This window comes from Pteronotus mesoamericanus, unplaced genomic scaffold, assembly GCF_021234165.1.
Source record: "Pteronotus mesoamericanus isolate MK-2021 breed Mesoamerican mustached bat unplaced genomic scaffold, CSHL_Meso_final contig_73, whole genome shotgun sequence".
In the NCBI taxonomy this organism is placed as follows: domain Eukaryota; kingdom Metazoa; phylum Chordata; class Mammalia; order Chiroptera; family Mormoopidae; genus Pteronotus; species Pteronotus mesoamericanus.
Window position 1 is genome coordinate 7,838,484 of NW_026555245.1, and position 12,865 is coordinate 7,851,348.

Genomic DNA, 12,865 nt, shown 5'->3' on the forward strand with positions numbered 1-12,865 from the left:
GAAAAATTAGTCTTTAGGTGAATTCACATTTGAATTCCTCAGCAATCAATTTCATTGTGGACCCTACTGATAGATTTCATTTGTTTGTTTTCTAATTATTCAAAGTAATAGCAAAGCATACACAGAAAAGAGATTAAAGTTAAATCGAGATGCTGCATTTCCTGCACTTTTTGTTTCTCTTTAAACGCTTAGGAAGTCCCTGCTAAGGGGATGGGCGCAGGGTGAGCAGGACACTCTGCCAGTGGGCAGCAGTGCGACTGCAGGTGGCTGCGCCAGACCAAGAGGCCGCGCTCTCAGGCAAGGCACACGGAAAGAAACTCAGGGCGACTCAGCTCCCGCAGGAGCTGGTAAACCGTCGAAGGACACTGATGGGAAGAAGGGATTAGAAACAGTTCCTCAAGAGAGCCTTACCCAAAAGGAACAAAGTGATGACTATTTTGTTTTTAGAATCATATTACAGAGCTTAGTCCTGCCTAATATCTTACAGACAGACAGCAGAGACCTCTTCTCCTTGCATACGTCCCCGATTTGTAGCTGGGCTTGATTACAACCTTCCCACACCCGTTAGCGGCTCACACCTCTTGCTTCCTGATCGCTCTGGTGCTGACGTGTGGAGACTTGTTTCAGCGCCTTGCATATCAACACTCTCCTGCACACTCTCATTTCTAAACAGACATCTTAGTTATGCCTATCCACCCTTAAAGGTGGGACTACAGCTAACCCAGACCTTTTCAGGGTGAACAGCATCAAATACATGCGTGGGCCCGAGGGAGGTGCTCAGTGATCATTTGCTGAAGAAATGATGTGTCCCATACAAATGGCCCTGAGAACAGCACCATGCGCCATGAATCTTCTCAGTGACTGTCTATCGACAATGGTGGTTTGTTCGCAAGCACAGATGGCAAATTACAGATGTTAAATTACAGATGTTTAACGAGCACATGAGGTCATGGGAACCTTATGTACAGTAATTATGTAAAAGTGACCTCATTTTTTTTTAAAAAAACCTCATTTGATACCACTTAGTATGAAGTCAAGAAGAAAAAAAGGAAAAAAGAAAGCAGAAAGCAGCCCTCCTCATTTGATAAAGTTCAAATAATGCAGCAAATGAGATTTTACATTGATAACTTGTTTCTAGCATCTTAAAGTGGGCCTATTCTTAACAATTTTCAGTAAGGTAATTATATCTCATCTTTCAGGCAGATAGACACGCGCACAGATCTTGGGCACAATGAGGTACAACCAGTCCCTCCTCACGTCCCGGTGAGGAGTCCTGCTGACCCACCTCACCAGCGTCTGGTTGTGCAGGTCCCACACGGCGATGTTGCCGTCGCTGCAGCAGGAGAAGCAGACCTTGGAGTCGGGGCTGATGGCCAGGGCGTAGCAGGCGGGGGCGGAGGACGTCAGCTCTGCCTTGATGCGCGGGGTCGGAGCGGCCAGGTCCCAGATGGACAGAGTGCTGGCTTCCCCTCCCACTATTAGGGTGCGACCATCAGGGAGCAATCGGCAGGAACGGATGTAGTTATCCCTGTTCTGTAGAGACAAAAACCATCAAGAGATTACTCAAGAGGAAAGGAAAACAGCATTAACATGAGAGCAGAAATTCATAAAAGTATTGTGTTCCCTCCTGGTTTTAATGAGCCATTTCTACTTACGACAATGATAAAGTGGATTAATGCTAGAAAATTACATGAAATTAGGGAAGTACTTAAACTTGATCTACAAAATTTAGTACTGAGATATTTAATCTTAATTAGCACATAAATGCAAAGATATAGACCCGCTCCTACCACCACCAAATCAATCAGCTGCCTGAGTCATTAGCACACACAGGCACATGCGCACGTGGGCGCAGCAACCCTCACAGCCCTGGAGACGCCACGCCTGGGGGTCTGGCTCACTCCACCGGGCTGGGGAGGGGCCCTGCTCCTGCAGCCAAAACTGTCAGGGGGCTAAACAGACCGAACAGCCTCTTCCTTTCATCTGGCTACAGGCGTCATGGGTTGGACTGATTACGTAGCATTAGTTGGAGGAAAGATATGATCAAAAAGTGTTAAATAACAGAAAAAAGAATTTTTCTCCTGGTTCATGAGGCCTTGGGACTCTTGTGTACATTAATTATGTTACATTGACCTAGCACTGTGCTGTAGTAAAAATTGGTCTAAGGAAGAAAGTCAAATTAAAATTTCCTTTAAAAACTCAAGAACAAATACCCATTACACAGCTAACAGTCTGTCATGTGAAGTGTGAAGTTACTCCTGTTGCATAATGTGACAAGTCACGGCAGTTAGGTGTACTCTCACAGAAAGCATGTGGACTCCTGCTTTTCCTACATTCCTTTACCAAACAGGAAAACAAGTGGTTTGCCTGCTCCCAGGCACCAGGCCAGCTGAATGACAGCTGTCCTGGTGCAGTGTCATGTGAATAACTGGACAGAAGTGGACATTAATTTTGCCTTAAGGAACTGAAAGAAGACATGCCTCCTCGTCAGCGCTCTAAATCTCCACGTGAAAGACCACAAACCACTGAAAACAACCACCCACTTGGGATCAATACTGTGTGTTGCTTGTACATCCTGGTCTCTCACCATCCCATCCTATTTTCTGAATGAAGGTCTAAGCCCTGTCCATCCATGTTCACTCACCAGACAGTCGAGCTGAGAGACAGGGCTCTTATTGCCGGGGTGGCTGATGTCCCAGACCTTGACGCAGCCCTTCCCACCCGTGTACACGTGTCTCGTGGGGTTGCTGATGGTCACGGCGCACACCACCTCCCCGTGGTTCAGGGTGTTGATCTGGCGAGCGTGCCGGGGGATGCCGGGGCCAATGAGGGCGTCGGGGGGGAAAGGGACCGGCTGCATCTGCCCATCTGCCGTCACATGGAAGGAGTATGCTCTAAGGCAGTGGAAGAGAGAACAGATAGGAAGAATGGAATGTAAAAAATATTACACTGATCAGGTAAGTAACAAGATGAAATATGAAATATTTTTAATGGTACTTATGATTTGCAAACCAGTCAAGTTTACTTAGTACAGTGGAAAGAATATAGTTTTCAGAGTCACAGAGCTAGATCTATAATCAAACCTCAGGTCAACTCTTTACTAGCTGCTGTGTAACATCAGGAGTTACTTAACCTCTCTGAGCCTTTAAAAATCTTTAAAATGGAGACAATGCTACTCATACTTCACGGAGAGTAGCCAATGCCCAATATTGTACTTATTCCCTTCAGGGCACTGCCTTCTATTTTGAATGATTCAGAAGCCTGAGACAAGGTTTTTGCCAATGAACCGTTTCATGCCAATCAAGACTTACTAATTTGAGATCTAATAAGCCAAAATTATGAAGCTTTCAGGAGTCTCCAGGCCTACATGGTGAAATGGCTGATGTGCCACAAAAAGAAAGTAAGTCCTATTAGATTCTAGTAATAACAAATTCTAGTAATCCTAAAAAGAATTAGAATCTGAAAAAGTGTCCTGTGTGATTGCCTCCAAGGCCCACCTGCGAACACCTATCAGCAGCTCCATCTCCAGTGAAGCACTTGGTTCTAAATGCAACTAAGTTAGAGCTGCTCCCTCAACAGACATCTCTACTCCTAGGGCAATGAAGTCTGGGAGGGGACAGCATGGGGAGCTGTTCTGATGCTTCTGGCAGCAGGAGATGTCAGCAGTGGGTGGGAGGGAACCGGGCCTGTCTCGGGGGTTTCGGGGGCAATCGCCCATTTGAAATGATGTCATTCTGCTTTGGAATGTGCTCTGTTCAAGGAAGCAATGTACCAAGGACATATCAAGGGAAAGCATTTGTGGGTACACAAAGGACAGGAGCTTGGAGCATACTGCAGAGAAGTTTTAGAATCAAATCAAAAGTTTATGGTTCCTTAATGCAAAAATCTATAGGCCAGCCACACACATCAAAATTTGGCTCATCACTGAGGGGCCCCACGAAGGATGAAGCCTGCATGTGGCTGTGGGAGATGTGGGCACCCGAGAGGGGAGGGTTTTCTCCTTCTCTGCGGACTACAAAGCAAGAACTGGGTTGCAGAGGAAAGGCAGTGTGTTAGCCTTGTTGAGGGGACGAAGGGTGGGAGCTAGGAAGACAACAGGTGATTGGATTTCTTTGGCCAAATCAATAGAATTGGGAGAGGCAGTGAATGTGTGACCTGAGACAGAGAGGTACTGAGGAAGACTCTAAGGTTTGGGACCCAAGCAACTAGGTAGACCATAGTACGTTAAAGGGTTTGGTTTTCTTCAACTAGAAGGCGTACGAGAACCCAAACAACGCAATCAGAAGTTGAGCACTGTGATTCAGGAGAGAAGTCAGGTTAGAAAGATGAAGGTCTGGTCATCCACAAAGAAGTGACCGTTGAAGCTAAGGAGCAAAAGAATGATCCTGGAGCAGAGCATGCCATGAGCAGAATAGATGCAGGATCTAAGAGCATGCTTACTTTTAAGGACTCTCCAGCGAGAACTGGAGAAGGACTCTCCAGTGATTATCCACTTCCTCTAAAGCGAGGAAGTGGATCATCAGGAGAAGACAGTTCATTACATGACAACTTACTAAGAGATTTATTCATTCATTCAACACATACTTCCTGGGCACGCCAGCGTGCCAACACCCATGCTAACAGGACTGGGGATAAAATATAAATAAAAACCCAATACCCTCTGTTCTCCTGAAGTTACAGCCTAGGAGGAGAGGTGGGTAGAAATTGGGTGGAAGGGCAAATTCATTAGTGAGAGATTTACATAAATAAATACAAAAATGTCAGATGGTCAATGCTGTGAACAGCGCTCGTGCCATGGCTCTCTGGGAATCAAAGTGGGGCCAGGCAAGAGCCTATGAGGAGGAAAAGTATGGCCAATGGAAGAGTAGAGTGAGAGATAATGCTTATTATTTGCTCAGGGAATATTTATTAAATGACTGATATGAGCCAGATTCTATCAGGTGCTGGGGAATCAGAGGTGAATAAGATAAAGTCCCCATCTTCCAGAGCCTATGTCCTAGAAGGGAAAACAGACGCCACATAACCAAATAAAAAACCTCAATGGTGGTTAAATACCATCTCTTTCTTATACACACGTGTGTGCACACTTTTATCTTCAGCTATAAAAGACTGAAGATGCCCAGTGAGGTCTGAGGTGGTGTATGAACTGAGGCCGGAAGGACTCAGGCCTTGCTCTAGCCAAAGGGGAACATGCTGGGAAGAGGCACAGCAAACGCAAAGTCCTGAGAACAGAACTAAGTGGGAATGGGCAGGCTCAGCGGGGAGTGACGAAGTGGAGAGAGGGAGGAGCAGTGTTAACAAGGTCTTTGCTAGGTTGTGATTTGGGGTGCAGGTATTATTCTGAGTAGAATGGAAAGTCACTGAAAGCTTCTGGGCAGGGGAGTGACATATTTAGTTAGTGTTTCAAAGGAGAATTCTGGTTGCTGGGCAGTGAGTGGATTGTAGGTGGCAGAGTAAAAGGAGGAAAACCAGTGGGAGTGGGGGCTAGTGCAGTTATCTAGGGGAGAAGCAGGTGGCTAGGGCTTGGGAGACTGCAAGAAAGCTGGGAATTTGTAACTCAGAAACATTACTCTGGCTGAGTGGACATAGAGGGGACTCTGTTAGATGGGGCATTTGAATTTTGAAGGTGGCACAGGGGTGATGACCAGGTCTTCTCTGTGAGTCTGTGAGTGGGTAACAGAAGTTGAGGAGGGCATAAGTTCACTAGAGGTGACATGGTACAGTTACTGGGAGACTGACCTGGTGAACAGCAGAGTCCCCTGCGACGGCGGTGCACTCTGCTGGGAGGAAGGCCTCAAGCCAGGCCAAGTTCTTAATGAAGTGGGGAAATGCCCCCAACAATATGGAAAAGCAATTAGTCCAACAGCACAAGCCTGAAAGGCATAGGGTTTTCATAAACAGGTAGAGGAGTTTGATTCTACAAGAGACTGGAGAAGCGGGGAGGGGTCGAAGGGGGGAGGCGATGACGATGACACAGCCTTTATCACCACGCCGTGGCCCTGAGGACTGCGGGTGTGAGACGAATATTAAAAGGGCACCCGCCAGAAGGCTGCAGGGCAGGGGTCCCCTCGGGAGAGAGCCCTGTGCCAGTTCAGGCAAGGAGGGGAAGGCGGTGATGCCTGTAGACAAAGGCTGAGATTCTGAGGGATAACGACCGATAAAAAGGCTAATTGATTTAGCAATTAAGAGGTCATGAAGAGTAAATCTTAAAGGAAGGGAAAGAAAGGTTATTCCAAGTTTAGATGGCATTATACATTCTTCACGATAATTTACTTAAAAAGACATCCCTTCTCTCCCCTCTAGAATCACTAAATGGTTTTTAAAGAGCCTTGAGAGTTTACATAGTTAAGAAACCAGATGCATGATTTCCTTTGAGGTTTTCAGTAGGACAGTTCTTCAGTTCAACCACGACCACTCAGTGAACACCTACTATATTCCTGAACTCCCTTATTAAGAATTTCGAGAGCCTGCTTGTATTAAGGACATAATGTGGCCCTCTGTTGCTACAAGTATATGTGAAATACTCATGACTGGAAAAGATAAAGCTCTAGTATATACTGTTTATCAGATTTCAACAAACTCTTTGATGTGTACATAGCAGTAAGTATTGGAATGAGTAATAAAAGCCAACCTTTCTCAAAATTAGACTTAAGCTTTAAGAGCTATTCTTTTTCTATACAATAAGATGCATCAGTAAGCACACCTCCTAGCCACATACTCTGTTATGTGTCATGCTAAGACTACAGAATCAGGTAAGGCACTGGCCTTGCCCACAAATGGCTTACCATCTAGGAATTATGATGAGAAAAGTACAGAAGTGACTATAATACCACATGGAAGATGCAAAGTAGGAAGTTCTGTGGTGGTTCAAAAAACAAAGCTAAGGCTTATGTTTCATGAGAGACAGGGTACTAAAGATGGATTTTACTGAATGCAAGGATTTCACCAGGAGGAATAAAGATGGAAAAATGATTCCAGGGATAGGAAAGGGGGAGGCAGGGGAATAGCAGAGAACAAGAGCTTTAAAATGTGGTGAAATTATCTAGGTAGTTTCTGGATTGGTTTTAATCTGGGGATTCATTTATTCAACAATGACTCCATAGTAAGCAGCTGGAAGAGCTGGTCTGAGCACAATCTGATAAAATATATCATATATATGTAGATATATTAATATGTATCAATATAATGATATAAAAGGGAAGGCTTAGCATGCCAGCCTGAACATCACAAAAGGAATTTAATGAGGGACCCTTAAAGATTTCAAGTCAACCTGGAGGGAACTGCAGGGAGATCAACTGATTTAGGGTGAACTGAACATGGACAAAACCCTAGGGGGAGAAGTTCAAAGGTGCCTGGATAGATCATTTAGCAGAGGCTCTCTGCTCTGGGTAGTAACTCCAGGGATTGAGACTGTGGGCAAAGCCTTCAGAGAGTTACAAGGTGGACAGGAATTGCTGCTAGAATGACACTGATAATGATGAATGGTAGATATTCATGGAAGTTCTACAAAGCCCTCCCCATTACTCCTGCCTCTTCTCCTACACCTTTGACCCCTGTCCCACCTGCCTACCCTTCCCCATTTTATTGCTGTATTTTCTTTACTCTGTATTTCTCTCAGCTTACTAATACTGCTTTGATGTTATAATAAATTCAACTGATAAGGATTTAGTGATTAAGTGCAGCCACGGGGGGGAAGGGGCAGGGAAAAGAGATGGGGTACTATTGGGGCAAAGTTATTCAGAGTAAATTTAATAACAAGGAGTACAATGGTAGGGGGAATAAGACAATTGTTTCAGTAATCTAGATGAGATATAATGAGGGTCCTGAAGTAGAAAGGAGAAGAAGGATAGCACACAAGAAGTAACAGATATAGGATTCTGTAGGACTGAACTTAAGAGATGTGAGGAGAAAGTAATACGCACTCAAGATGCCTGGCTGAGATGTCCAGCAAGTAACTAGAAACACAGAGCTGAAGGGGAGGGTGCCGGGTGCCAGAGACATACAGTGACCTGCAGTGCACACACAGGCAGGTGCAGCTACTAAGAGCTAAGAGTGGCTCTCCGAGGGAGATGGTGAAGAGAACAAAGAGTTTGTACTTTCTGACAGAACTGTACTTCAGATAATCAAGGAATCTGCAAATCATTACTGCATTTCTCTCAGCTTACTAATACTGCATTGATGTTATAAAAGATTCTTTTTAAAACATGTACATCATCGTTATTTTATTTGGATCATCACTTTTTGATGAAAACCCAGCTTAACAAAGGCCCTTTCCTTCCCACAGTCCACTTCCTTTACCTTACCTAAGAGGCCCAATTCTGTGATGTTACGCTCAGCTTTCTCATAACGTTGCAACACCTTCTCCAGGTTTTCAATATCCCAAGACTGAACTGGACCTTGAATTCACAATTACAGGTCTAGCGATTATACTTTATAAAGTATGATACAAGAGCAGGTTCTGTAAGCAGCAGATGCACCCACTAGTAGTTAAGACAATTAACAAATAATTGAGGCTTTACTGTGTGTGAAACAGTATTCCTATTTTGGAAAATCTTGCTCTATGGAAACAAATAACTACAAGAGCAAAGAAAAGACTTTTGGATTGTGAGCAGCCTAAAACCTATAAACCTGAGGTCTTTTCTTATGGCTGAATTCATATGCCATAGCCTATTACACAATTAGTACCATAGTTTTCTGTTTTTTTTTAAAAAAAAATATTTTATTTATTTATTTTTAGGGAGAGGGGAAAAGAGGGAGAAAGAGCAGGAGAGAAACATCGACTGGCTACCTCTCACACCTCTCCCAACTGGGTCCCTGGCCTGCAACCCAGGCATGTGCCCTGACTGGGAATTGAACCAGCAACCTTTCGTTTTGCAGACCGGAGTTCAATCCACGGAACCACACTGGCCAGGGCACAATCAGTACCAAAGTTTTAACTGAATACTTTCACACTAGTTATAGAAGCCTTATTTAAGTAGAGGTGAGAAAGAGGATGCATTTTTGGCTTTTGTTGAAGTTAAACTATGTTGTCATTCCAATGACATACTGAGTGGAACCCTTGCTAATTTACCAGAATAGACAAAGGGACCCAATGTGAATTATCAAATAAATGCTATTTTATTCATTAGTTTGAAACATGTATTTAATAATTTTTTATAATATCTGGCAATTCATTTTGTAAAAATAATTAGGACAGAGATGCTAAGTTCTTTAAGTCTTTCTGGAGAAAGTTACTTTGTGCATGTGTGTGGTGAGAGACAGGTGGTTTATCGTTTAGGTTTTAGCACAAAAAATAATTTTTGTTGAAAGTATGCACACCACAACGTTGCACAGTTCTATATCTTATAATCTGAAGAGTCACATAATCATAATTGTTTCTTCTGCAAAGATCTAAAATAAAAGCATATTAATTTCTATACGCATAAATGAATGTGAATTTATGTCTTGATGTCCTGCTATATGAAGACATACCGGTAACAGGAAGGTGGAATCTAATTTACTTCACACTTCTTTAGCCATTTCTGCCCCCTACAACATGTTCTATTGCACCAGAGGTTGAAAAACTGATAAAACCCTGGGGCAAAGCTGAAGAGAAAATGACGCTGCAGTTGACAGAATAGCCACCGTGTACCCAACACAGTGTACTAAACATGTAACATACTGTCTCACTTTATCCTTATATCCTCCTTGTTGGGCAGTGCCAGCCCTGGTTTACAGATAAGCCAAGTGAAGCTCACAAAGTTAAGAAACTGCATAAAGTCATTCTCTAGTTATCAGCTGGCAGAGTCGGAATCAACTTGGATCTGTCTCACTCCAGAGCCCATACTCTGTGGACCACACCACACTCTCTCTGGGGTTCCTGGTGTCATTTTCCAATTATATTAGTTGTGACTCTATCACTCCTGGGAACAAAAAATCTCAACCATCCTCCAAACCCATCAGCTCTTCCAAAAGGATTCAAAATTTTTATTATGCTGAGTGCCAAAACTGGGGGAAGGAAGGGAGCCCAGCTCAAGTTTCAGACCAGCTGTGATTCTGTTGTGGTTCAACTGGCCCAAACCCTCCAAACCAAGGCTGTCACTGCTTCTTGAAATACACCTAACACAGCTGCACCTCTTGTGACCCCTGGGCAGCAACTGAGACAACAAGCACCACCTTATCTGCTCTGATGGTTATACTATAGATGTGTGTGCAACCACTGATTAAGTGGTGACTACAGTACCTGAACACGGACAATGCCTCTTCCCGAAGGGAAAGCCCCCATTCCCACAGCTTCATATGGAACTCACAGGTATTTGAGTTACTTGATTAATCCTTTGACCTTGTTATTTATGTCACTGCATGCCATACACCGAACTTTCACCTTCAAATATATTAGAGTTCTGGGTCAACAAGACTTGTCAGTAAACAACTATTTGCAGAACACACATAAATACAGACAGAATTTTATGATAATTGATTATACACTCAATTCTCAAGGAACTTAAAGCCTAATTTGGTTTGCCTCCCTTATTAATCAAATATTTACTGAGCAACTTGACTATGGAGCAAGCATGTGTTTGATCCAACAGAAAAGTTTAGGGTAGAGTCTATATGTAAAGCAATAAATTATAGAAAGAAGAATCAAGAGTTTGATATATCTGGTGGGAAGTGAAGAAAACGTCAAGGTCAGGAATAATTAATGCTGAGGGGCAGGAAACTTGGAGAGCGAAAGAGGACGCATAAGAAACAAAAAGCTGACAAATTTCTGAGTTATAGTTAGTGAATACATAAGCAACGGGACATCAAAGAAAGGAAAGATCGGTACCTATTTTCATCCATCCATCCATCCACCCATCCAATAGGTATAAATTGTGAAAAACAACCATGAACCAGGTACCATTCTAGGCACTGAAGGTACTTCTGTAACTGAATAGCAGAGTTCTTCTGCTCTGCTATTATGGAACTTATATTTGAGCAAGGAGAGGCAGATAATGGCTACAGACAGGTATGAGAAAGGAACAGAAAAGAACGATGATGGGGACAGAGAGAGAGAAGGATGCTATTTTAGATAGGGCTGTCAGGGCAGAGGGCTCCTAACTGACATCTTTGCAGAGACCTGAAGTGAGAGAGTAGACCACAGTAAACCTGGAGTACGCAGGAAGGACCAGAAAGAGCAAATGCCCCAAGGCAGGCAAGCCAGTAGGGTGGCCTCTGAGAGGAGACTCAGATGCTACTGAGGGCCAAGTTTGGAAAGCAGAGGGCAGATGAGAAAGCACTAGAGATTGGGGAAGCAGCCTGTTATATGGCATGTATGGTCACAGACAGGATGCCAATTGAAAGATCAACGAGAATAAAACGTTACGTGAGTAATAAAGCAGGGAGGATCTATGGGGATGCTTTCCAAACGAGAGGAGAGAAAAAACAAACTGGGATTTCAAGGGAAAGCCAGTGTTATTTTCTAGTAAATTCTTTGTATTAGGAAGATGAAGGCAATTGAAAGGCACACTGGATTGAAATGAAGGATGTGGAATGAGATAAGGCAAGATAAGAATGTACAATATACAAGAGGCTGGAACAATGACACGTGTGAGTTTTACCTTCATGACTCAAGAGGGCTGTGAACACAAGGACTCCAAATACCCCGCTCCCAAAAGAAGAAGCCAACTGACAACTGAGCAAGCTACCTTCTCGGGAAACACAACTGAGTACAAAACCCCACTTCTTTCTTTTCAGCCTTTGAAGTTAGGTATGCCTTTTCTCAACATGCTCAAATTTTGAGCATCCAGATTTGCATGTAAGGCTCTTTTTTTCCCCCTAAGGCAACAAAAGAATTGCCTTGAAGACAGTAACAGACGAAGAGAAAACCTGACTGCTGGAAATGCCTCAGCAATTTGCAATTCCATGTCAGCAGCTCAAGATTTTAAATTGAAAACACAAAACCCCACCTCATTACCTCTTTCCTTGTGCTAAAAGAAAATGGAAAATACTTTGCAAGAAAAAAAAAAAGCAAGCCATGGGAACTCCCCCACACTGTCTAGAAGTGCCCAAGGTCTAAAAGGCCAGCAAAGGCCCCAGGTCTGGCCCACAGTGAGCAGGGGCGCAGAGGTACTCACGGTTTCCCTCCTGGAATGCCTGTCAGGTTTGGAGGTATTGCTGGCACACGCATGTGATGGTGTGGATCAAATCCAACCTAAAATTTTTTGCAAGCAAAAGCAATAAAAACAGACATAGTTACATTTACTCATTTCATCTAAAACCTCAGAGAACAGGTTCTTTAAAATAAAGATTTCAGAAATATATACAGGAGTATTTACTTATTGTTGAAATGATAGGATGTTTATGACTTCATGGTAACATAATTGGGAATGGAACATCCATAAAAAATATCCTAATAATTATTTATGCTCATTATGAAAATGAGGCATTCACTAAATTATTATCTACTTGCTGTACTTTTGTAGGTTTCAATTTTTTTAAATTATTTATAAAATGAAAAAAAAAATTCCCTCATCTTGCAAAAGAAAATGGATATAATTACACATAGTTTAATTTATAATACACACTATAAATAACTCAAATTATACAAACCACATTAAAAAATGTATGACAATCCTCTGTGCTCTGAAATTCAGTGTATTTTGTAAAAACCCAGAAACGTACCACTGGTGATCTCCCGTAGGCGGCGGCGGCTGCGGCGGCGGCGGCAGCTGCACTCATCTGCGGGGAGATGTTGTGCAGCCCTGCATAGGCAGCTCCAGGGCTGGTCAGCTCCCCATTCATCCCGGCGTGGGGCACGATCCCAAACGGGGTTGGATATGGACAAGGAACCGCCATTGGTGTCCTTAGGCTTGAGGCTACAGGCCAAAATGGAAGAAGGAAAGAG

At 43.3% G+C, this 12,865-nt stretch overlaps 1 protein-coding gene across 6 annotated transcripts in view; it reads right to left on the bottom strand.

The window, feature by feature from the left end:
* The window catches only part of LOC129078242 (transducin-like enhancer protein 4), a 142,277-nt gene that overhangs the window by 4,230 nt on the left and 125,182 nt on the right, over positions 1-12,865 (bottom strand). For all 6 annotated transcript variants that reach the window (XM_054582999.1, XM_054582996.1, XM_054582995.1 and 3 more), the window contains 4 exons: positions 12,643-12,836; positions 12,096-12,172; positions 2,645-2,894; positions 1,286-1,533 (listed from right to left, as the gene is read on the bottom strand). In XM_054582999.1, coding sequence (XP_054438974.1) covers positions 1,286-1,533; positions 2,645-2,894; positions 12,096-12,172; positions 12,643-12,836 — 769 coding nt within the window. The remainder of the gene's footprint in view (positions 1-1,285; positions 1,534-2,644; positions 2,895-12,095; positions 12,173-12,642; positions 12,837-12,865) is intronic.